Raw genomic sequence first — 25286 nt, forward strand, 5'->3', positions numbered from 1 at the left:
TGGCTTTTTAAATGGTTAAGACTTGGTTTTAGGGTTAATTTAAGGTTAAGGGTAGGGCTAGGGGCTACAAAATGCAATATGTCAATGAGTAAGTATGTAAGTATAACACTTGTCTAATGTATTGGGGACAGTATTGGGACAAAAATAGGTTTAACATTTATTTTGGGGTTAAAAAATGTCAACTTTTTGTTTTAAGGTTAAGGTTAGGCTTGTATTACGGTATATGAATTGGGTTTGGGCATGCAGAGGCTACGGTTAAGGTTGTGGTAACCTTCCAGGGAATTAATGGAAGTCAATAGTGTTTTTAAAAGTGTGAAAACCAGTGTGTGTGCAGGTTTGCTCTTAATGAGGGAAGAACTACTTTCAAGAAGCCCCGCAGACGAGGAAAGTATTCAGAGAGCTGACAAGAGAACGTATTTAAAATTCAAGAAGTAGATTTTAACAAAACAGCAACTGTTGAGTCTGCTGAGTCATCCTTGTGGGTGGGAGAAAATGCAGTTGTAAGTGTTTGAAATATAACTCGAAAGTAACAAAACTAACAGTTAAATATTCGAATAAGTTAAGGAACAATGTAAACTTTGAAATTATGAAAGAACTGCACTGTCTGCAATCAACCAAACACAAAGCAAAAGTAATTATCACACATGGATTATTATGGACTGTGTACCTGCAATTTGTAGAGCACACTTTATTCCCAGTGCACCTGGAGTAAGCCATTTCCTTCAACAACTGTGACGGTGAAGGAAAAGGTGTGTCACATGAGCTGAGGTCAGTGTGAGCCCTAAAAGGGTTAGAGTCGACAACATTGTGAGCGCCGAAAAGGAAAATGACAAAACCACCTGAGCAAAACAGACTCAATTAGCCAGCCCGGCATGAAGTAGAGAGCTAAAAATGGAAATATGTGTGTCAGCTTCAGTTAGTCTGGAGAAACCGACAGAAAGTTCATTCTCCAGGTCAAACACCTGTTATGAGTTAGCTCTGTGTTTTCTGCTTGGTGATATGGGTCTCACTCATTCCTATGTTCCAGCCTTTAAATAATCTTTGAGACATTTGACTCCAAACCACAAATTTCAACCTCATCATGGCGCTAGAGGAATAAGTCCGGGGATCACCAAAGTCGGACGGCTTCATACTCGTGGGACCATGGATTTCAAGGTAATTTATCCAGTAGTTGTTGAGATATTTCAGCCTGGACCAAAGTGGTGGACAGACAGGACATTGCTGTTCCTATAATCATGTCACTAGCATGGCTACGAAGCAAAGTCCAAAGTAATCATCTTATGACCTCTCATATTTACTTTGTGACCCTGAGGAGGGGTCCTGACCGACCCCCAAGTTAGGAAACGCTGCTGTAGTGACACAGTTGGTCTGTTGTGCTAATAAATTTAGGATTTTCCATTATGTCTTATTTATCACTGTATCACTATTCTCTTGCAATCAGGAATTATTTTTCGCATATAATCATAAGTTTGGGAACATATCATGTAATATAGTCTCAATATTTTTTGGTAATGTAATAATATAGCATAATATTTTACAGTATTTTTATTAATCATGCTATTTTTATTGATGATTATAGTCTTGAGACCAGTGATTCTTTCAGTACACCCCTAATTTTCCAGCATTTTCTGTTTCTGTAACCAAACCACAGTAATGTCACATACAAAAGCCCATGTTAAATAAAAACATGTATATAACACACTACATGGCCTATAATTTGTGTACACGTAGGGTTTACTATCATATGCGATCGTTGAATTTGTGGGCAGTACTCTGCTGCAGTAACAGCCTCCACTCCCCTGGGAAGGCTTTCCTCAAGATTTTGGAACCAGGCTGCAGAAATGTCTGCCCATTTAGCCACAAGAGCATTAGTGAGCTCCAACACTGAGTTTGAGTGATAATGCCAGTGTTCCACACAAAACTGGGAAAACCATTTCTTTATGGACCTGGCTTTGTGCACTGGGGCATTAGACTATCCCCAAACTGCTGCCACAGAGTTAGAAGCACATTGTTGTCTAAAATATCATTGTATGCTGTTGCATTAAGGCTTCCCTTGATTGGAAAAGTGGTGAAACCAAACCATGAAAAGATTTGGGGAATTTTCTCGGTGTTTTGTTTTGTCACCCTTTCTCTGGCTAAATTCATGCCTAGATACACTACAGCCCCCTCAACCGCACCTGAATTCAGCAAGTGGCAATTTGCACAAATGAGAAAAAATTTCAAGATGATCTGATTCCCATTTGCCTCTTGAGACATTAGAAAAAGGTGAATAAGAAATGGTTGACCAATATGGATTCAACTGATTTTTTTTTTTTTCTGGCTGCATCACAGTCTTTTCCTTCTTTCTGACTTTTATCCAGAAAAAAACACCAAGAGAATGAGCAGAAAGAGTGTTGGAAGCACATTGCTTGTGAAAATTATAATATCTGCTGATTCTGCTTCAAGCCAGGAACACAGTAGACATTTGAAAACTTAATCAAGTGCGAAAACTATCAGCTTCACACATTTAATTGCTGTTTTTACAGATTGCGGTTGTTGAGAAGTACACTGTGTTCTAGATAAGGTCTTTTGGGCTTTTTTTAAAAAAAAAAAAAAGGTAATAATCATCAGCATATAAACACCTTTTTAATTGTGAGTCTAAAAAACAACCATGACTCTATACTCCATATACTCTATATACTCTATATACTACTATACTCAACTCTATATCCAGTGCAAAAAGAGAGGGAGATAAGGGGACAATCTTGGCAAGCTCCATGCACCGGAAAGGAGGACAAAAATATTAATATGTTTGGAGACACTTGACCCAACTTATATATTTTATAAATGGTCAGATGCATCTGTTTGTGCATAATGAGTGAACTTCTGTCGTTTGATCTGGGTTCACTGTGGTGTGAATATAGCATTAGTATGCCAGCAGCGTGGTTCTAGGGATGGCAATGGTGGTTGGTCGGTTGGTTCTCCCATTTGGTCGAGAGAGAAACATCGCAGTAACTTCTGGATTGATTGTCATGAAATTTGGCACAGATATTCATGGCGCCCAAAATATGACTCCTACGAACTCTGATGACCCCCTGACTTTTCCTCTAGCGCTACCAGCAGGCTAACATTTGTGGTTATGGGTGAAATACTGTATTTTGACACTATTAGATGGGTTGCCATGAAATTTGGTACAGGGACTCGTGTTTCCCTTAGGATGAATTGTAATAAATTTGGTGAGTCAAACCAAGATGGTGAACATAGTAAACATTATACCTGCTAAACATCAACATACTGGCTCATATTTAACATTATTGACCCAGGAAAGAGCCTCAGTGCGATTAAAAATCTTCGTTGCGAGCATGTTATTATGTCAGAGAACAGCCTCGCAGACCTGCTAGCATGGCTGTGGACTCTTGTTTCAATCTGTTTCGGTTCCGTTGGGAGCAATGACAGGGGGTTATATGGTGGGTCTGATTCATCTAAGCTCTTATTCAGCACAAGTGCAGTTTTAACTTTTATACAGCAGCTGAGGGAGTGATCTGGATGAACTGGTGATTTTGATCAGTCGTAATAAGAAAGGTGATATAATGATTTAGAGACAGCTTTGTCAAAGTCCTTTGTGTAGTTGCCTTATAACTGACCTTAATTACTGGGGAGCTATTTCACCACTGCTTGCACTTCCTCCTAAGTCATTTCTAATCATTGCTCTGCTTTTATATGAAGTCTTTGGAGATTCACATTGGTCATAAAATCATTAATAATTTCAGGATTACACTTTGATTGAGACAAAGTTATTAATTTCTTTTGGAAGCGCAAATATATCACTTTTTCAGGTTCGTTCTTTAATATTGCATTTTGAAGATTGAGTTGAGCAAGTAGTTTGAGTTCAATCACAATACATGCTTGACTAGAGTTTTTCTTGTTTAAAACTTCAAACTGTAAAAAAGTTTTTTGCTTTAAGCTGCCAGTGTATCTGGACTGACAGAATTGTATTATATTCATGCCTCAGTGCCACAAATAGATTTCAAATTATCAGTGTGAAGCAGCTCTGACTGCTTCTAATTACTCTCTCCCCAATCTCCCCTTCCCTTAATTTTCCATATAGAGACATCGTCTTACTTTGATAGATGCATGGATTTCTTCTAAACTGTATTATCCTCCTCAACCCTGCCTGACCCACTGGTGAATACATTAAAACTCATGTTGTGAAGGCAAGCATTGTACAAACCTACAAAACTTTACTTTAAATTCAACCCAAGACCCCAAACGTTAAAAGGATATCAAATATATCAAGCTAAAAATTTGGGAAATGTGTAGAAAATGATATTTACTTCCGCCAAGAGGTTATGATGTTTTCACCCCAACACGACGTCATCAAATGTCTTGTTTTGTCCAACCACCAGTCCAAAACCCCAAAGATATTCAGAAAAATCCCAAGCTGAAACCATCAAATGTTTGTCAGTTTTGCCTTAGAAATGACTTAAACAATGAATTGATTGTCAGAATAGTTCGCCACACTAAATATTTTTGTGATCAACTAATGGATTAATCAACTTATCTTCGCAGCTCTAGTATTTAAACATTGCCCTGCAGTGTCAAGTGAAGTTTGTTTCTAGTTTAAGGGGTTACAGGTTTTTTGTTTTTTTCACAAGTTTGCATTTTTACCCAACAGACCTCTGTCTAGAATGGCTTTCAGACCCCCCAAAAAAAGGTTGCACTGATTAGCGCTGATTAATAGGATTTTCTGAACAAGCAGAGCCTCATTAAGGAAAGTTCAGTACTGTCAGTATAAAGGCCCTTTTCTGATATTAAGTTGTACAGTGTAAAAGGGTCCTTAAATTCTAGTATATGCTGAGGCAGGTCATATTCTTTCTCTGCGGGGCGGAGATCTACTCGGCAATGAGCAGCAGCAGGGCTGGAGTAAAAATGTGCACATCTCTGCATCTTGGGAAACAGCTGGTTGTGCTGTTTTTTTTAAAATGAGGATTAATAGATTTACACGAAAGAAAGCAGCTACTGACCAATTAGCTCATGCGATGGTTGTGAAAATGCCTGCTGGCTGACTTTATGGTATATAGCTTTGGCACTCCAGGAGACTAACAGCAAAGGTGGTGGCATTGTTAAACAAGATGTAAGTCGGTTTAAGTGAAAAAAACAGTAGTTGGCGTTCAGGGTTGGTGTGTCTGGAGTTCTGGGAAAAAGAGAAAGTACTGTTGAGTCCTCTGGAGCGTCCTGGGTAAAATTCAACCCAACATAACCTCAGTTTCATCCATAAACACTCCACACTGTAACATTCACATCAGGTGGCCAGTGATTGGTGCTGCCTGTCAGACAGACCCGGATGGCCTCCCAAGTTGCTCATTAGGCGTCTGGATGAAGTCTCTGTAACATCACATCTATGTGTTAGAGACTGTGGCGACATGTACTTTATAGCATGAATTCATTTTTATTAATTAGCCCAAAATCTGGGCTTTACAATCAACATACAATGTAAAAATACTCCATTACAAGTAAAAGTCCTGCATCCAAAATCTAAGTCAAGTAAGAGTAAAGAAATATTATCAGCAATATGTTCTAAAGTATCAAAATACGGAAAATGTCACCTGTGATAAGTTATTACCTCTGCAATGGAGGTTTAGTGATCACCTGTGTCTGTTTGATTGATGGTTGGTTGGTTGGTTTGTTGGTGTATTTCTGGGCACGATTACGCAAAAACTACAGAACCGATTTACACCGAACTTGGTGGAGGGATGAGGTATTGGCCAGGGAAGAACCCGTTCAACTCTGGGGCAGATCCGCATCCTTTACTATGAATTTGAATTATTTTCCTCAGAAGTCTGGTGTCTGTTGTTTGACACTGGCCTTGGCGGCGGTCTGCGCTCTACTGAGCGCATTTTCTAGTTATATATAATATTATTAGATTGTTATTACTGATGAATCCGTGCATAAGCACCATTTTACTGTTGCAGCTCCTGGATGTGGAGCTGGCGTTAACTACTGTATATATAGTTTAGTAGTTTAGTCCAGTGGTTCCCAAGCTAGGGGACGAGCCCCTCCAAACTTTGCATTCAAAGTTATATACTGTAGAAATAAATACTGTTTGTATTTTTGGGACTTTTCTCTAATCTTTGCTTTTTTTTAAATTATTTGATGTGTTCATTGAGGCACACCTACACTGCATTGGCAGACCATATGTGATAGACCATTTATGTTTGTTTTGAGAATGTAGCAGTTTAAAAAATTTATTATTTTTTTTTCTTTTAAAGAGATTTTATTTCTCCCTGCTCTTTTTTGATCATGGATTGTGTATCATGTTGTTTCCCACTGTAGCTTAGATTTTGTGAAAAACGTTGCGCTGAAAATGTACACTGGAAATATAAATAAATAATGAATGAATGAATAATGAATGAACTGGATACATTTTACGGCTTTGAGCTTCAAAAAGTTATTTAAATGAAACATCTGAGAAGTTTGGAGGGGAAATGTCTCCATGGTGGAACCGGCTAACATCTCGTAGACATCTGAAATACGACAAGTAGCCCCTAATACACACTGATTTTTCTGTCACACTCCAAAAATGTTACGAACCACTGGTTTAATTTCTAACAGTATCATATATTTTGTGAGCTTATGATGGGTTTTTTTTTTTTTTTAGGTAAGATTTTAATCAGCAAAGTAACTGGTAACCACCAGTGTCAGATAAGTGTAATGGAGGAACAAGTGCAACGTTTCCCTCTGAATTGTAGTTCAGTAGAAGCATAAAGAATAAAAAAATAAAATGCAAATACACAAGTAAAGGACCTTAAAATTGTACTTAATACCTACAGTGCTTCAGTAAATGTATTTATTCCACCACTGGGCTGATATAATCATATTTGGTTACTCACAAATCAAATAATGCCCCGAGTTCTGATTCCAAGTCATTTTTAAATAAAAAATGAGCAAAATTAGTTTTCTTAGCTTTAGTTTTACATGTGATTAAAGCGAGGCAATACATATAACTATATTTTATTGTCCTTCTTACTTTGAGAGTGTTTAAGTGTTAAAAGTGGAACACAGTTCATTACCATCGATTTGATCATTTTATACACATAACGTACATTTTCCATATCTTGATGTAAATCACTGCTGGAAAAATATTCTAAACACTGCGATATCGATTTCAGTATATCATGTAGAATGTCACCGAGCTTCGCCTGAAGGCTAAACGTCAATGAAAAAGTGAATTACCGAAGGTAAAATATACTGGACCCCGGGGTAGTTTTACATCATGAACTGCAGGGAACGTACAGTGCACTAGGGTTGTGTTAATCAATGCCGGAGCAATCAATACTCATACATACACATTTCTGTTAATTTGATCAGTTCAAAGTTCCCTTGACGGAAAAAAAAAAAAAAAAAAAGATTCCCACACTTCAGTCCTGCATGTCTGTGCAAATGAACAAAGTAAACATGGCAGTTAGAAGAGTTCTCCCGTCATTCTGGCCTAAAGTTTTTCTTTAAATAACCTTTCATTTAATACCGACATGGCAAGATGTTACCGTGACAACTGGCCCCCGTAAAACAGCTGTAGAAAGTAGGGTTGCCGAGGCACGAATGAGCAACTGCCACGCTACACAGAAGCAATCACTGAATAATGTTGAATTATTAATGGTAGTTATTATGTTAATAGTGAAGTAATTACTGTCCACAACAGTTCAAAATAACGTTGTGGGTAAAATAGTTTTAAAACAGCTTAACTACACAACATATAAGGTCAAACTTAAGCAAATGCCTCCAACCAAGATGTCACGTCTACTGTAACTAAGGCTGCACATTTTTTAACCCTTGCCCTCCTCAGTGCTGGTTGCCTGCAGTCTTGTCAGCAAGGCCAGATTTCCTACCAGGCACAACATCCGGGCCTCAGACCCTCAGGGGCCCTGGCAGTTCCAAATCCATTGATATTTGTGTTTATTCAAATTTACCATGTGGTCAAAAAGTGGCCCACAATTCGTTTTTTTTCCCCCCCTTAACCGGCCTCCTAGCAGGTTAATCTGGGGCTTGTCAGTGGAGGAATAAAAGCTATTCTACTGTTAGCGTGTCAGCTGAAGTATTTTTGGACATTGACAGCCATGAGGTTCACTCTCGCTCTCCCTGGTCGGGCTTGCGGGTGCTGCCACTGCCACCTTGTGGCCAGTTTCCACCACCTCAGACATCTGAGAGCAACAACTTCCCTCCCGTAAACCGCCATCTGTTTTACAGTGAAGAGCCTTACCTACAGGAGACAGTGATATGGAGGGAGTTAGAGCAGGGAAAGGATCGAGGTGAAGTGGAAGGTGGGTCCCATTCTCCTTTTGTATTGTACAAATTATGATGCTCTGAGAGTTCATTTTCCATGACGTGGCAAATTATGGCTTAAATGGAATGGTTGTTTAATTTTGGTGTGTTCAAGTTTGCAAATTTTTACTCTTGATTTTCCAGCACTGCATACTATGTTTTTGCCAGTGATGGATTCTGTTGTAGACAACGACCTGAAGGTGTGACTGTGAAAGATGCTTCTTTTCGCATCTTCCGTTAGTGTAATACATTTTGGGAGAACTTTATCTGACAGTCAAGGACGGCAACATAATGCACCTGGACTTGGTGACAGAAGTAGGAGCATTAAGAAGCAAACTGCATCTCTGTAAGATCTACTGGTCGCCTGCAAAAGAGAAACAACAGAAAATGGAGCCCGCCAGACTTAAACAATGGATGAACGTAGTAGGGGATACAGTATATTTATGATGGGGGAAAAAAAATTATGTTCTCTCAAATAATCAAATAAGGGGGGAAACCCTGGGACGCTGTCATGTCTGCATCCGGATAAATCGACCAACAGTTTGGACATAAACACAATAAAACGTATGTAGAAATGTTTGCCCCACTTAGTTCCCATGGTTTGTTGATTTTTTTTTTTTTTTTTCCTCGTTCTCTTGTGAAATACATGTAAATTGTTATGAATAAAAAGTGTCAAATAAATAGCATTTAACGGAATGTAAAATGGTTTATAACAATGAAGTCGTGAACAGTGTTTATGAATGTCTTCGTCAACAACTATGACTCCTCCTGTGGGAACCCATGAGTGGATGACACTATAGTAAAATATTATTGGTAATAGTTTAAAATGTGTGTTCACAGAAGAAGTTATGTGTTATGCCCCATGTGTTATTAACATTTATTTTTATTGAATTTATATACTGCTTATAAATGCAAAATAAAAGGAATTTTAGGTAAAGTGTTACCAAAATAAGAAAAAGAGCTGTGTCTAAAATCAAGGAAATCCAATGAAAAGAAATACAAATGATAAAATGCTTTTCTCTCAGACATGTCAAAACAAAACAAAAAATGACAATGACAAATTAAACTATAGATATTTGTAATACTAACTGACCTGTGGATGTATTAAAAGCAGAAATAAGACTTTAAAAATCACACAGAGTTTTTTGTTTTTGACAGATGGCGTTTATTCTCATCAGGCATCTGACATTAGAATCGCTACAGAATCCGCCACACGGGAATGGCTACTAAAACTCCAGAGGGGAACGCCCGGGATATGTGGAACGGGGACAGCATAACAAACAAAACAAAGAAAACAAAGAAAAAATAACCCGACTGCAGGCCACTCAACATAACCTTCCACCTCACTGGAGGAGAAGCTCCGTCCAAAGCATTATTAATGCTGCTCGTCAGTCTCCCTGCCAATTCTGGTCCTCTCGGCTCTCGTGTGAGACCGTGTTCAGATCGGTGGTCCCACGAAACTAACATTCAGTCAAACTTTTTTTTTTTTTTTTTTTATAACACTTTGTTTACATACATAAGAATTGTATTTGAATAATGCCTACAGCTGCTGCTTCACCGAACATTCAAAAGTGACGGCGCACAATCGCAAAAGACAGATCGGTTACATCGGGGAGACCACGAGGGTCTCCAGGAAGGCCCCACAAGGATCAGAACTGGGAGACAGACATCAGTCGACGTGGTTAGGCTCGCAAATCGCGCGGAGTCTGAAGGCCTCTCCTCTCAAAGAAAACACAAAAACAAAAAGATACTAGTAACACATATTTACATACACATTGCTACGGTACTGAGCGGACCTCGCCCGGAGTCCACGACGAGAAGCCCTCTTATAGGGTGGAAGAAGGTGAGCACACGACTTAGCAGCATGGGAGTTAGACGACAACTCAGTAGTGTAGGTTCAGGGAGTGTTAACAGCAGCGTGTGAAGAGCAAACGTACATTTTTTACATACGATGAAACCGGGACAACAAGTGTAGAATATTCTCAAACGTCGAACCTGCTAACATTAAGAAGGATTAAATGTGCGTCAAATATTACTCACGTCTGTTTTCACAAGTGCTCTAGAGTTAAAGGAATAGTTCGACATTTTGGGAAATACGTTTACTTGCTTTCTTGCTCAGAGTTTGACGAGAAGATCAATACCACTGCAGTAAATATGAAGCTACAGCTGGCAGCCAGTTAGCTTAGCTTAGCATAAATAATGGAAATGAGGGGGGGGGGCATACCTAGCCTACCTCTGGCTGAAAATGGACATGGAAAAGGAAGTTACTGAGCCTGGCTAAGAAATAGTCCCTTTGAGAGCGCAAACTGTCATTGTTACCGTAGGGTTTCGTTATCAAACGAACAAGACGTTCTCAGCGTTTCCCAAAATGTCAAACTCCTGCTTGAAGTGGGACTGTTGCTATAAAAGTGTGTTCTGTTCACGAGGGCAGTGCAGGATAGCAAAGACAACGAGTTGCACGATTTTGGTTGCTCATCTGAAGCAGCTGCAGAAATTGAAAAGAGGAGCACAAAAGCAGGAGGGGGAAGTTAAGGGGAACGGTGATTTGTCTCTGTCACATACAGTAAAGCCACTTTTGTTAACGGTGGGGAAAAGGAGCGCGGGGACATTGGTTCTGCTTCGAGGGCAGAGGAACAGTCCCAAGAAACTGGAGAACGGGGTTGTGAAGACCAGCTACCAACCTGTTAGCTCTGCCGCATTTATCTCCTCTAACGCTCAACTTCCTGTCTGTGTTTCCCTACTCTAACAAAGCACACTGCTACCCTTCTCCCTGGGTAAGTGTAAGTGTGTGTGTGTGTGTGTGTTTGTGTACTGTTTCCTGGCACAGCGCTGAATATATGCTGAGCTGCAGGGATATTTTCTGAGTGTTAAAACTCTTCAATCAATGTCATCAGTGAAGAACTGTCGACAGCGCAAAAGAGGAAAAAAAAAAGTTTATACTGCAAAGACTCCTTAAAGATACAGTGAACTAGATCTGATTAGCAGGACCCTCTGAGAATAGAGTCTAACAAAGCAACTATTCTGTAGGTTTCTCTTGAGATGAACTTTGGAGTAGTGTTTCCTCTTGGTGCAGTTATAAAGGTTATATGGCGATGAGCATTGGGCTTCAGAAGTCAGGGGTCAAAGTGCAGGGAAGCGGCATCAAAGGATGCCGTCAGTGTCCTTCCGGAGTCAAACCCAGCGGGTGGCGCTGCGCTCAGTTACTCGCCACCTCGTCCGCGTTGTCGCCCGCCTCTGAGGTGCTGTCCAGTCCGCCGCGCGCACGCCAGATCTTCACGGTCCGGTCGCTGAAAGACAGCGAAATATAAGGGAAGTCACACAGATACCAAGCCGCTTGGTTGAGTGCTTCGAGGTCCCCCAGACCCTCTGGTTTAGAATTGAATTAAATCAATTCAATCATTTTGATCGAATTCGAAATGCCTTAATTAGTATTTGGTGCCCCCATGTATCGAGGACTTGCGGATCCCATATAGGTCCACCGGGCTCCTCTGGTCATCGAGACAACGTTGTGTCCTCGCTCAAGAGTTCAAGACTTGTGTTAACCAAGCTTTTAAAGTCCGGGGGCCTTTTTTCACAAAAGCAATTTTCTAGCATTGCTCGCATGCAGATTGCAAACGGTGGCTGTTCCACCTTTCACAGACAACAGCCGCTTGCAAATTGCAGATAAAGGGCGATATGGTTTTCTGACTGCCTATTGGTTGCTTTCAGTTCCTGCTTTACACTGCACTTCAGGAACATGTCATCCAAGCTGTACTGATCGATCGTATGTTTTCAAAAGAAGAACCCAGAAGGTCAAAATCATAACAGTAAATGCATTTAGAAAACGAGTTGTAAATTTGAGCAGAGTTTTACGTAGTAAAATGGCAGAGGGAGTAGTAACGGATTACGGTCAAAACAAGGTTTTTAAGCCTCTGGTGAAAAAATCCCCTTTTTGGCTCAATAACTGCTGAAGGCAGCTTAACCATGGCGAGTCTGGATCTGTGGGGTCTACCAGGGACATGGCCTCGCAGCATATCATTTGAATCGTCAGGCGGCAAGTCACTGAATAAATCTACGGTACAGAAAAGTGCAAGCATCTTAAAATTCATCCTAAAAACTAGCTCGAAGCCCAAGCAGGGACTTTAGAACATGGAGACATACAGAATGTGTGTGTGTGTGTTTGAGGCTCACTCTGAAGCAGTGAACAGGTGGCTGCTGTTGGTAGAGATGCTGTTAATGGGGCTCTCGTGACCCTTGAGCTCCCCCAGGGTCCCCAGCGTGTCCGTGTGCCACAGCTTGAGCACCCCGCCTCTGCAGCCGCTGAGCAGGGCCGGGGAGCCGGGGACGACGCCCAGCGCACACACCCAGTCGCGGTGAGCGTTTGGGACTTGCTGATGGGAGAGAAGGAGAAATTCTCATGAATGACTGAAAATTTCTTAAACTTCAGCCCAACTCACGAGAGGACTGGTGCCCTCACGGTCGAGCAGATAAGTAAAGTAAAAGTCTCTCTGCAGAATAATAAAGAATTTTTTACAAATGTCTATGCAGTTTAAATGTTATTTTGTGTGATGATAAATTAATTTGCCGTCAATCGTTTGTCCTACAGTGAATTCTTTTGAGTAAGTGCTGTAAAGACTTTCTTAAATGTAGATTTTCTTAAGGCTTCTCAACATAAAGACATGATAGAATAAGCGTTTCTCGTGTAATTTTGTTCTTTTTATGATAGAAAAGGCTTTTGAAGTAGCACGTCAGCCATTATGAGACATGGATATTCTCTTAAATCCTGAGATTTTACGTAAAGTAAAATCACAGTGACTAAATTCACAAATATACCAGGGGGGAAATATCTGAGAAGGCAATAATGCTTATCTGTGGGGATGCAACGACACCAAAAAGAAAAAAAAAAAAAATAGATCGTGGTCTAAAATGTCAGAAACAATCTTCATAAGGATCATTTGCATTCATCCAAAGAGCACAGCTGAACAAATTGTCGTGTGGATGTAGTGATGAAAAAGCCCAAAACAGCCAACAAAATAAAATAAAATAAAAACTTGACATTTAAATGCAAGACCCAATGGGATATAGGCAAGACAGATGCGTGTGTATATATTGTGGGAGATTCAAGACTATTTTTATTCTTCTGTTTGTTGTTTTATGTCATTTGAGGTTATTTTTCTATTCTGTTTTATTCTTTTAAATTCTTATTTTTATGTGTTTATTACCTTTTCATATGCAGATGTAAAGCCCTTTGAATTGCCTTATAGTTGGAAGATGATACACAAATAAACCTACATTAACTTACTCAACCACGAGTCCAGAACCCTGCATCCAACCAAACACCTAAATACTTAATTGCATCCCTACTCAGTCTATCTTTGCAGTGTATTTGTACATGTACCACGTGACCCATCCGGTACCTGCAGCAGGTCTTTGCGGTCCAGGTCCCACTTTTTGATGCCGTTGTCCCGGGAGCCGCTGAAGAAAATGTCCCCCTGCACCACCAGTGACTCGATACCGTCGTAGTGTGGCGGTTCAAAGTTGTGCGTAGGGCCGATGCTCCCCAGAGAGCCTTCGGTCACATCGAACAGCTGCAACGGCAAGGACACCGCGTGTTAAAGGGTGGGATGTGTGTCCTGAAAGTTATGGCTGCAGCAGCTCTTTATTCACAATTTGAATATTAGATTTATTATACTCCAGGCAATCAGTAGATCTTGCGTGAGTCGGATTTTAGCATCTAAATGTTGGCCCTCTTCACCAGGGCTCAGAGGAAAAAACACACTGAGGGCACACCTTAACGTAATGGTCCTTGGAGCCGGTGATCACCAGGTCCTGGTTGTTTCCGGACTGATCCACGGTCAGACACATTACTGGACCGAGGTGACCAGTAAGTTTCCCCGTAGATGCAAATCTGACAGAGAAAAAGGCTAATCAATAACTTAGATTCAATAATTAAAATCCCAGTGTCTAAATCTAGACTACTACCCGCATTGGGGCGAAGACAACATGAAACCTTATTACATGAAATTAAAAAACAGTTTGAGCCTTTTTATTGCACGACTCGTAAACTGTTTACTGAATACTTATTACATATACATCTACTTCATAAATCCTCCGCTAATGTTAAAAAGTGTCATGTGGGTAGACAAAGCCTGTGGATAAAGTTTGCGGTGTTCGATCTCAGCGGAAGTTACAGCGTGTTCTTGCAGGTCACATCGATTCAAAGTTATTCTAATCATCCAGACTGCCGGGCATCAACCGTTTCTATTTCCTAGAGAGGAGCAAAGAGGCAATTTCGTCAAAGCCAACACGGGTTGGCCAGAAATGATGGATTGGCTGCCTGTCAGGTTTTCATACTGAACAGCGTCTTCCAAGTGTGCAGCGAATTAACTCAGCGTGCCAGTGTTATGCATCTGAAAATGGAGTACAGATGGAGTACAGTGATCAACAGACGGCCTGCAGGGCTCACGCAAGATCAGCAATATGTAATAAGTGCAGAAATCTACCTGAATGTTGCGTTTAAGTGATTAATAATAATAATAATAATAATTTTCCATTAACATTCAGCATGACAGCGTGTTTGCGTTTGTCTAAATGTACACAGGAAGTCTGTCGGGTCACCGGAACCATCACCATCACCGGACAGTTACCGAACTTTACTACAATCCATCCAACGGTTCAGATGGTTCGCCATAAATCAAACTGCTAGACCGGACGGACTGACTGAAAGTGCCATGTCTAAAACCACCCTGCTCTGCCAGGACACACCTTCCGCAGGACGATGGACAAGCAGATTAAAAGAGGTTTGTCACATGGAAAATTCACCTACACACTTGAAACTATGGACAAAAAAAAAAAAAAAAAAAATGGCACCCACCAATTAGAAAATAATGTCTTAGTCCCATGAAACAAACAAAATGAAACGTTAGGCTCTGTCATAATTCAACTCTATTATTAGGAATCTTTTTTATACTCAACTTTTGTTTGTTCTTTATTTTTGCTTTGTTTCCCTTTTTTCTTTGTTTTTCTTAATAATTTGAAAAAAATAATAATAATAAAACCACCCTGCCGAGTGGCTGTAGACAAGGTCATGTGTCAAGAGTCCGGGTGCTCACTGCGTTTCACTGAACTACTTGCGACTACACGAAACTTACCTTCTCAGATCCCAGACTCTGACTGAGTTCCCGGCGGCGGCGTACAGAACCGTCCCGTTGGGGTTGAGAGCGATCTGGTTGATCTGGTTCTCTCCTGCTGGGATGGTGACAGTTCGGCTGGTGTTGGACGCACAGACGTCCCCGACATTGACCTGACCGGAGGACCTGAAGACACATGGACGCAACACGTATGAACAGGCGCCAGGTGGTTAGGAGTCTGGAAAAAAACTAGAGACATTCTTACACTCACGCAGACATAATTTCAAGACTTTTTATTTTTTATTTTTACTTGTGATCTTGTCAAGAAATCCTGTCGACATCATTAAAAAGTGCCTCTACGCCAACACGGAGTCATAACAGACGTAGTGCTGAGCTTTTGACAGAGAGCTCTGAAGCACGCCGATGAACTGTGATGTACACGGTGCTGTATTTTTATTTAGATACAGGACTTGGGTACCGTTAAGGTCATTTAGCTCATCTACAGAAACTTCTAGGATCTAAATTTGTACCTGTATTTTTCACAGATTTTTTTTAAAAGAATCTTGGGAAAACAAGGGTAACAAGGTGTGAAAACGGTTCTGGAGAGGAATAAATGATCCGTCATGTTAAACGAGTTCCACCACGTGAAGTGACACGTGGCATATTTAGCATATAGCTGTATTATTTTATTTTAAGTTTAGAAAACGTAAATTTCCTCCAACACCTCTTGTATCTTTAAAGTGCTTGTCACTTTACACATAAAGTAAATAAAGATTAGAATAACCAAGCTCGTACTGCAGGGAGTTCACTGTGTCAATTCGCACTGTATGGAAAATGTAATGGCGACAGTGAACCTGTGCGTCCTGTGTAGCTAGTTGTGGTGAAGGCATATATATATATATATATCGGGGTTGTGCTTAAGTTCTGGTAAACACAATGAGAAAAGGAGTGTTTCATTCGGCTGAGACAGTCGCACTCACGTTAGCGTTCGGATGCACTTGGCCGAGTCCCGGATGTCCCAGACTTTGATGTAGGAGGTTGAGACAGTGAAGACCAAACTGGAGCTGTAGCGGACCGACACCACGTTGTTGGGGTGACCGGCCAGGGACATTATCTCCTGACCCGTCACCAGGTTCCAAACCTTACAGGTCCGGTCTGCAGGAGGACACACACCCTGTCAACTCCGTCATCGTTTATTACGCGAAAAAAAAAAAAAAAGAGAAACACGGGGCGGCGCGCTCAGAAGAGGATGTCAAAACTGGAGCAACAGAGAACAGCTCAAGATCAAGACTGGCAGGAAATTCATCTTACGGCATGACATACAACACACTCTCCATTACGACAAAACCAGACACGGTACACAGAAGGAGCAGCTGATTCATCTGTTCAAAAATAAGCAGCTCTGTGGGAGGAGACGGGAGCTAATCTCTAGCTGACTGCCTATGTATTTACCTCAGTTTATTATGTTTAAAAGCTCCTTCGCCACGAGAGTTTCGCTGCGTGTGGAGTGTCGGTTTATTTCAAACACCTCATTTATCCACACGCTGCGCATATGGCAGTCTTCATTAATCCCTGTCAGGTTTTATTTGCTGTTATTTAACAGCATGTCAACGTGTAATAAATTAACAGTGCTGTAACAAGGAGACATGCGAGGAATAGTGATGAGACAGAGAAGGTCTAGAGCCAAGGAGGGAGGTGATGGAAGGACGGAGGAAGTGAGGGACTGTGGGTAACAACCTTTGGATCCGGTGAAGAGAAGGTCATCGGTGCAGTCGACACAGAGAACGGCTTTACTGTGTCCCTCCGCCACGTGGACACACTGCAACGTCGCTGACCGGCTGCTCTTGGTGGATGGCACCGGGCTGATGACGCCCCTGAAAAACACACACCTATCATTATCAATAGGTGCAGCCTGGACATAACCTTGTCTGAATAATCTGAGCGCAGCGCAGATGAAAAAAAAAAAAAAAAAAAATCACAACCACGCAACCAGAGTCATGCACAGCACGCAGCTCCCGTGGCTGATTAGCGCGACGCTGCAAATCCAAAAATAGAAAGAGATGACGATAACGGTCCAAAGGAAAATGAGGAGGCAGAGTCACCCTTGTTGTGCTGAAGAGAAGAAGAGCCCAGAGTCCAAAAATAGCCCTGTACCTTCAGATGTTTCTCTTTTCCAGCATGTAATAGATTTAAAAAAAAAAAAGAGACAAAGACAGACCATCACTGGAGAGCAGCAGTGCTGGACCATCAGGGGCCAAGAGTTCAATAGCCTCACAGGAACCCAGATCAATCAGGAATTGGCGGGTTGTGTTGAGAAATTGGCATCTGATAGTGTGACTGTACAGCAGGACGAGCTGGCGATGTACAACAGATCCTGACGTAGATACTCAGGAATTGTGGATGAATGAGGTTTGAAAAATAAAAGCTCCACTGAAATGAAATGGGACTAATGAATAGAGGGGATTATCGAGGGTTCAGGCTCGATAGCGGTAATAAGCTTAAATAGATTACACTGTCTGGGTTTATTGTCATTATCTATCGATCCCAGAAAGGATATTCAATTTTGTCTTTAACCCCAATAACTGGTTGGTGTGTGGCTCTCGCACAAGGACACCACAGCGGTGTTGGATGAAAACCCCTGGGAGGCTCCGGTTACGGTCTGATGAACTGCTTTCCTGACCTACAGTCAACCTCAAAGTCGTGAGGTTTGTCCGAGGTCGTGACCAGACAAGGGTGGAAGCCACACCGCGTGCATCTGTGTTTCAGATTCACCTTCGCCGTGTACACCAAAAGGTGAAATCTTAGGAGGACCACGTGATAAATGAAAAAGAAAAAAAACTGTGTCCTTGGGTGGGTCGGGGAGAGGAGGCGAAACAGAGCGGAGGACGTGGCTGGAAGACAGGTGGAGGCATCCATCGGTCCTGGAGTGGAAGAGGGCACCCGATGCACCTGAGAGCTGAGTGGCTTCTGATTAAAACACTGACCACTGCCTGTTCTCATCGAGGTCCTTAATCTTTTTATCATCATTCCTCACTTGGCACAGTGTAACTGCACCAAACAGCCTAAACACTCATGAATGGGAAAGTATCTCAAAACCACAGTAATCATGTACCTTTAGTCTGCCAGTGCATATAATGAAGGACCATGCCTGAGCTACAAACGCTTTCTACCTTCGATGCAGCTCCTGCTTTCAGGTTCCGCCAGAACAGAAGTTTTGCCACGTGGGCGTCTTCGATCTAGCTCACTATATTTAACCTCTGCCACTATATTCGAGGGGTCTGAATTGTAGAATATACTGTAGTGCCCTCAAAAATTCCCACAGTGTACTACTTTCTGCTAGAAATCCCACGAAGCAATGCTTTAAATTTGATAAGACTCGTAAATGACGTTTTGTAAATACTCAAAAGTGATGAGGATAAGTGTCTGAAATCTCAATGCAGGACCAACTACTGCATAGAGTAGAGTATTGGGTGTTTATTATGTAGAAAAAAGTGAATAGAATGTGCAATACCACTAGTACGGTCTCAGGACTCTCGGAGGGTCTCCTGTGATTGCAGCTAGAGCTAAATAACAAACAACATGCACTCCAAAATCAAACTGTGTACGTACTTCTACAGATCGACACTTGTGCCTCATGGCTACATTAGCCGGAGATACACTGTAACTTTGGAAATGACGCATTGGCCATCATTTGACAAACTGACAGATTCTGGAGTGCAATGCCGATGCCCCTGCTCGTCCCCGGCGTCTCTCCCTAGCTCTACTCTGACTCTCTGGCGGGCGAGTGTCAATTTTTACTTATCTGTTGCTCTTACTTATCCTGCGGGATGCACGCAGCGCGCCCCAGGCACCCTGTCATCCGCCTAAACACGACGACGTGGTTACTGGGACGCGCGGCAGGGGGGAGAGAGGAAGTGGTGGGCTGCTCTCCGGGGTCCCCGATGACTGGGCTGTGAAGGAAGACGGTAGGGCTGCCAATTAAGCCGCGGCGTAATTAAAGCGTGTGCTAAGCTGTTTACACACTGCTGGCAGAAGTGTGGGAGGACCGCATGTAGACAAAAGGGAGACGCGCATGCTGCGTTCACGTCATAGGGGGAGCAAGTGTCGGGACAGCTCGACAGTGAGGCGTCCACGTGTTCAAACCCATCTGAAGCTACAGAAGGGAAAAATCACTGTGGTGTCTGGCTCACTGTGATTTACTGGGTTTATCAGTTTGGGAAATTTCAGGCCAGTGTCATCCTGTCAGAATATGTCCAGCAATAGAGGTTCCTGCCTCACCAGAACTTCAGTTAAGATCCTAACATATCCCAGGGACTGAGTGGCCTGGTTTCAGCATTAAGTCAGTCCGAGTCAACTTTATTTATATAGCCCCAATGGCAAATCAAAAGGCTTTGCAATCTGTCCGACGTACCCTCCTTCAATGTTGCGAAGCTTTCGTTTTGGAGGCTTTTCACCGTGACAAGAGAAAAGATCCGGAGCAACCAAAGTATAACCAAACAGCAGCTTAAATCTAAACATAACGAAGCCTGCGTGAGGCTATAATGCTCACTGCACACCAGAAAAAAAACCACTGTTACCACTTAGATTCTTGTCTATTAAAAATGTCACTTTTAGCCTGAGGCTGCTGGCAGGGTAAATGTCATGTTGTAGCCTAAAGGGTTTATTCTGTGGGGTTTCCTGGTAACTTAGTTGTCAAAACACATACACTGTAATTGAAGCAGGCTGGTTCGGGCCTGGTCAGGGACTACTTTTCGCGTGTTATTTCCGTCTTTATCCCCATGATTCCTGTCTGTCTCTACTATCAGCAAAGGCCACAACTCCAAACAACAACAACAACAACAATAACAAAAAAAACCAATCTTTAAAAAGGAATAAACAATTATCTGCTCTGTGAAATCACAAAATGCCGTGTAATAAAAATGAACCATTTTGTTTGTGATATGCAAATGTATTAAATCGCACTCTACAACGATGGAGACCTTTGAAGTCGGACAATCGGGGCTTCCAAGTAGTGCTGACCATCTGAAATTAGCAACCTTTTAAGTTAAGAACGTGGCATCTACTGGCTTTGCCATATGACACGAATGCAGCGATATTCGGTAGCCATACCGACCACATGCACTCGCACGCCCACCGTGCGTTTTTCAGGTTGGCAAACAGCTAATGTGCACAAAGCACAGAGGCAAACGTGGGCACATGATGCCGACAAAAGCTTATGAAAATTTAAATATTGAGACTTATTAAGTAATTGTTACTCAGAAGTATCACTGATTCTAAAATAAGATTCATTTATCAACTGTAGTAAGTATTCTACTGTATTCCACTGCAATATATTCTGAGACAGGATGACAGGGACTAGAAACGTTTTTTTCCCCACATGTAAAAACAAGTTGTCATCACATGATCATCTTCCAGAGGACGCAAAGCCAGTTTTGTGACAACAGTTCACTCAGCACATTCTCCCTCACTCCCAAGAGGTTACTCATAAGACAAAGACAGAGAAAGGACAGCGATTTCCTCAGTAAGTAAAAAGTGTATCGTGAGTAAAACCAGCAGCAGAGGGATTCATTAGCAAGTTGAACACTGAATTTGAGTCAGGGGTACCAGGAGTGGAAAGAAGAAACACACCAATTATCTCCATTATGGCTCAAAGAAGAGCCATAATATCCAAGTTAAGAAGGAAAAATATGACGTGAAATTCAGCATAGAACTTGGCAGGTCAAAGGTTATCACACGGGGCATAGAGCATTTTTGATTTAGTGGAGACCACATGCTTCTCCAAAGCAGGAAATCGAGAGAAGAAGTATTAGTAGAGTTGAAGTGAAGTTATTTCACTTTTATCGGCTCTGCAGCCGCAACGCCGGCAGCTGGCTCTTACTGTTTAATCTCCTTGGCTTTTGCCTTGTCGGCCGCTGCGAGCGCCTTGTCATAGGTCTTCCTGCGAGAGAGCGGGGAAGGCTCCGGAGCTCGCTTTTCCACCCCTGACGAGGTTCTGGAGCCAGAACTGAGCGTCCAGTTTCATCAATTTATCCACATACAACACAAAGACAGCGGTACAGAAAAATGATAATGAAAACAACAGAGGGATGTGAAACAAACAGAAAATAATGGCAACAATTAGGAGATGAGCATGCAGTACACACAGGAACACAGTTACCTGATATTCAAAGTCCCAAAACACTGGTGCTTCTTCGCCAAGCTCATGTTTAACTACTGAGGATACTGTGTAGGTTTTGTGCAACTCTAAAATATAATTCCACTACTTTAATCTGTTGATGGGTCACTGTCAGCCAAGGCTTTTTTTTTTTTTTTTTTTAAAAAACATACTAGTCAATGCATACTCAGGTTTGAAGCGTGGCCTTTCATGAGCCAGGTAAAGCGGCCTGGTTAGTATTTTTGCTTTCAGTGTGTGACTCAGCTGTAATAAAGGGATTAGCAAGGTAGTTTATGCGTGGGACGGTAACAAATAAGCCATACAAATGTTAATATTTGTTCCCCTTCGCATGTTTTTTTTTTTTTCTCCATCAAAGGACTCATCGGTTGGAGGAAGGTATGGCCATTTGATGTATGGAGGCTCATGAATAATGTGAAACAAAATGAAATAAAGCAGGGGATGTAGCGGCAACATCAAACATGCAGGCAGCGAGGAGGTGGCAGCAGCTAACGTGTTAGCAAAGAGCGCAAGGGCCTGGACTTACATGCTGCCCATTTTAGAGGAAAAGCCGGGGGAGAGAGCTGTGTAGTCCCTGACTGAGGAGCCTGACGTCTCCGTGTCTCCTCCCCCTTCTGACGTTTCAACTAGCGGCAGCATCGGGCTGGAGAAGTCTGCAGTGGGCGCGTCGGGAGCGGAGTCAGAGTTCGCGTACAGCAGCTCCATCTGAGTGGTGGTCCTCCTACGAGCCTGTACAGCACAGACACGTGACAATCAGGGCAAGAAAGAACCGGGGAAGTAATGGTTTATATGGCACAGACACAATTAACCGTGTAATACCTTACTCCTCGTTTTGGTCTCTCCACAAAGTTTCATGAGATCTGATGCTAAAGAGCTGGAAGGAAAACATGATTTTTATATGAGAGTATTAATGAACATAGCACTGCTTTTGTAAAAACACACAACATAACACATCATTCAACATAAACGTTTAACATACACACGACGTAAAATGAGCTAATAGATGAAACGTAAACATATCAGACACATTAAAACATGAAATCGCATAATATATAAAAATGACAAACACATACTTAACATAAAATAATGTAATACACACCATAAATCATCATATAACACAACACATCACATGGACACAACATGAACATAATGTAACATACAAGATAAACACAATAAAACACGGTAACATAAAAATGTATATAAACACATAATATTACTCAACTTAAAAAATGTTTTTAACATAAACACAACATAAAATAATGTACCATAAAATATAAACATGTAAGATAAATGCAGTAAGCATAAAATTACATATTACCATAAAAATGTCAGAATATTGTAACATTATATTTTACTACACTTAATGTAACATAACAAAATAAAAGAAAACAACATATTATCTAATAAAATAACGTTACATAACGTAGCATACTGTAACATGTCTTTACATAACATAACATGCTAAAATAATATATTATATTGTAACATAAAACATATGATCATAACATGTAGCAATCATAACATATGCTTACGTTCCCTCTGCTGAAGGGCTCTGGGCAGACTCGTCACTGCTGCTATCGTCCCCATTTTCTGTCAAATGAGATGGATGAATAATATCAGAATTACACAATAGCCTCCGGGCCGATGAGACTGAGGTGACTGCTGAATGACTTCCTGCAACGCTTCTTAGCAACTACACCTTGCCTAGGACTAAATAATTTATCTTTTTTTTTTTTTTTTTTATAAATTTCACTAGAGGGTGAAGCAATTTTCTTCGTTCTATCAAAAACAATTGCTCAAACTGGACGTAGAAAAGATGAACAAGGGGAAGCAGATGAGGGAGATGTCAGCGCAGTGCCATGCTGTTTTTTTTTTTTTTTTAAAATCGACAGACAGAAACTTTGTCCTCACTGAGCTCAATGTGATCGGATGGGTTGAAGAAAGGTGAGAGGTCAGAGGTCAGACATCAGGGTCAGGTGGGGACGGTTACAAAGAGAGATGTGTGGGCGAGTTGAGGCAAAGGTAAAAGATCCGATATGAGACAAACAAAGGTGGAGGAGTGTAAGGAAGCATTAGTCCGTTGCTCCCGATGGGGTCGGCTGACCTACAGAGCTAAAATATCCATGTTGTATGGTTCCTGTGGAAGGGGGTCCGGGGTTAGCGGGGTGCTAAAGCATGGAGGCCGTAGCACATGGTGAGCTGGGAGGAGGAGGAGGAGGAGGAAGAGGGGGAGGTAGAGCGTGTCCAGATGAACGGAAGTGAAGGGTCAGCGGACAGATGGAGGGAAGCCTGGTTGCATTGCACCTCATGCGCCTGTTCATGTTATGTTTAGTTAGTTCTCAAAGTGCAAAGGGAAGGAACCATGCATCCATAACACAGATAAGAGTCTAATATGATTTTACTTACCAGCGGGGATGTTACCTAGCTCTGTAAAAATGTAGGAAAACAAAAAAAAGAGAAAAAGAAAAAAGAAAACGTGGGGGAACAGAAAAAAGGCAATGCACAAATCAAAAACACAGTCCCCCGAAATTCTACAAAAAACAAAAAAGAAAATAAAGTGCATCTACTGTAAACAGAGCGTCCTACTGAACAGAGGCTGGAAAAAAAACAAAAACACAAATGATTTACAAATTTGGTCAAATGCGATCGTATTACCACGTGGTAACGGTGGAGTTAGAGTAATTTGTATAATGGATAGATCAGCTTCTATTCAGCAGAAGGCAACAGGCAAGAGCATCTCAATAGGCTCAATCATGCAACTGACCAGTAACCCAGTCCACTTTCTGAAAGGCCAAATGCTTCGTAGCAGACATGTGAAAAGACGTTTAGTCGCAAAAACACTTTTTTTTTTTCTTTTTTTTTTTTATTTAACAGAACCGGCTCATTAAATGAAACATCATCCTCCTCCCAGAATAAAATCTGAACCCCACTTTTACTTGACGTTATACCGCAGACGCTTCCAGGAAGTGGGCTGAGTTAAACCAGGGCTCTCGGTCCGTGTTTTGGTCCCTATCGCCACTTCTCCCTCAACCCGAACAAGTGCCGCTGTTACCTTGCAGAGCGTTCCCCAGCAGGGCGTCCAGCTCCGGGTTGAACTCGGCTTTCTCCTTCAGCATGTGAAAGAGCAGCTGGTTCTGCGTGGCGCTGGTGATCTCCGTCTGCTTCAGCCTGCCCTCCATCACCTTCACCTGGGACTCCTTCTGAGCTGCCTGCAGACCCTGACGGAGGTCAGAACGCAGGTATTAAACAGTGTTTCTATTCACTGTCCGGTTCAAAGATCACACCCACATCTCGTCTTTAACGTGACATTTCTGGTTGGATTTGGAAGCTTGAGGTAATATAGGGTGTGCTGCACAAGTCCACCTCATAGATACTGATATCTGTTTCTAGCTGATGCATTTTTCTGAACGTTTACTTTCATTATAAAACTATGTCCTGAAAAAAAAAAAAAAGTTATAGAAAACAAAGAGAAAAAACAACAACACTTGTACATATTAAAACACTGACAAAAATGTGCAAAAGGTAGAGAATTTATCAAGGCCAACGCATATTAATTGAATCAGCTAACCAGGAACCGGAGCTGCGAATTAGCTCCAGCTTGACACCCTGCAGAATATACAGTACACAGGTACATCCCATCTGCTGCATTGCTCATCTGTATGTAACAATGTCTATTTGTATTGTCCCTGTGATATAAATTAAAATAA

At 41.6% G+C, this 25286-nt stretch overlaps 1 protein-coding gene across 3 annotated transcripts in view; it reads right to left on the reverse strand.

The window, feature by feature from the left end:
- Positions 1-10236: 10236 nt before the first annotated feature.
- The window catches only part of kif21a (kinesin family member 21A), a 58298-nt gene continuing 43248 nt past the window's right edge, over positions 10237-25286 (reverse strand). The window contains exons 22-34 of one of the 3 annotated variants that reach the window (XM_040132400.1): positions 24632-24797; positions 23986-24006; positions 23112-23169; positions 22399-22453; positions 22106-22308; positions 21286-21411; positions 17145-17281; positions 16388-16562; positions 15429-15593; positions 14068-14185; positions 13695-13865; positions 12469-12668; positions 10237-11585 (exon numbers count right to left, since the gene is read on the reverse strand). In XM_040132400.1, the coding sequence (XP_039988334.1) occupies positions 11495-11585; positions 12469-12668; positions 13695-13865; positions 14068-14185; positions 15429-15593; positions 16388-16562; positions 17145-17281; positions 21286-21411; positions 22106-22308; positions 22399-22453; positions 23112-23169; positions 23986-24006; positions 24632-24797 (1686 nt within the window). In that variant the 3' untranslated portion in view covers positions 10237-11494. Of the gene's footprint in view, positions 11586-12468; positions 12669-13694; positions 13866-14067; positions 14186-15428; positions 15594-16387; positions 16563-17144; positions 17297-21285; positions 21412-22105; positions 22309-22398; positions 22454-23111; positions 23170-23985; positions 24007-24631; positions 24798-25286 lie in introns of all 3 variants that reach the window. The other 2 variants (XM_040132399.1, XM_040132401.1) reach the window with 2 other exon arrangements.

Source organism: Xiphias gladius, chromosome 8 (genome assembly GCF_016859285.1).
Source record: "Xiphias gladius isolate SHS-SW01 ecotype Sanya breed wild chromosome 8, ASM1685928v1, whole genome shotgun sequence".
Taxonomy (NCBI): Eukaryota; Metazoa; Chordata; class Actinopteri; order Istiophoriformes; family Xiphiidae; genus Xiphias; species Xiphias gladius.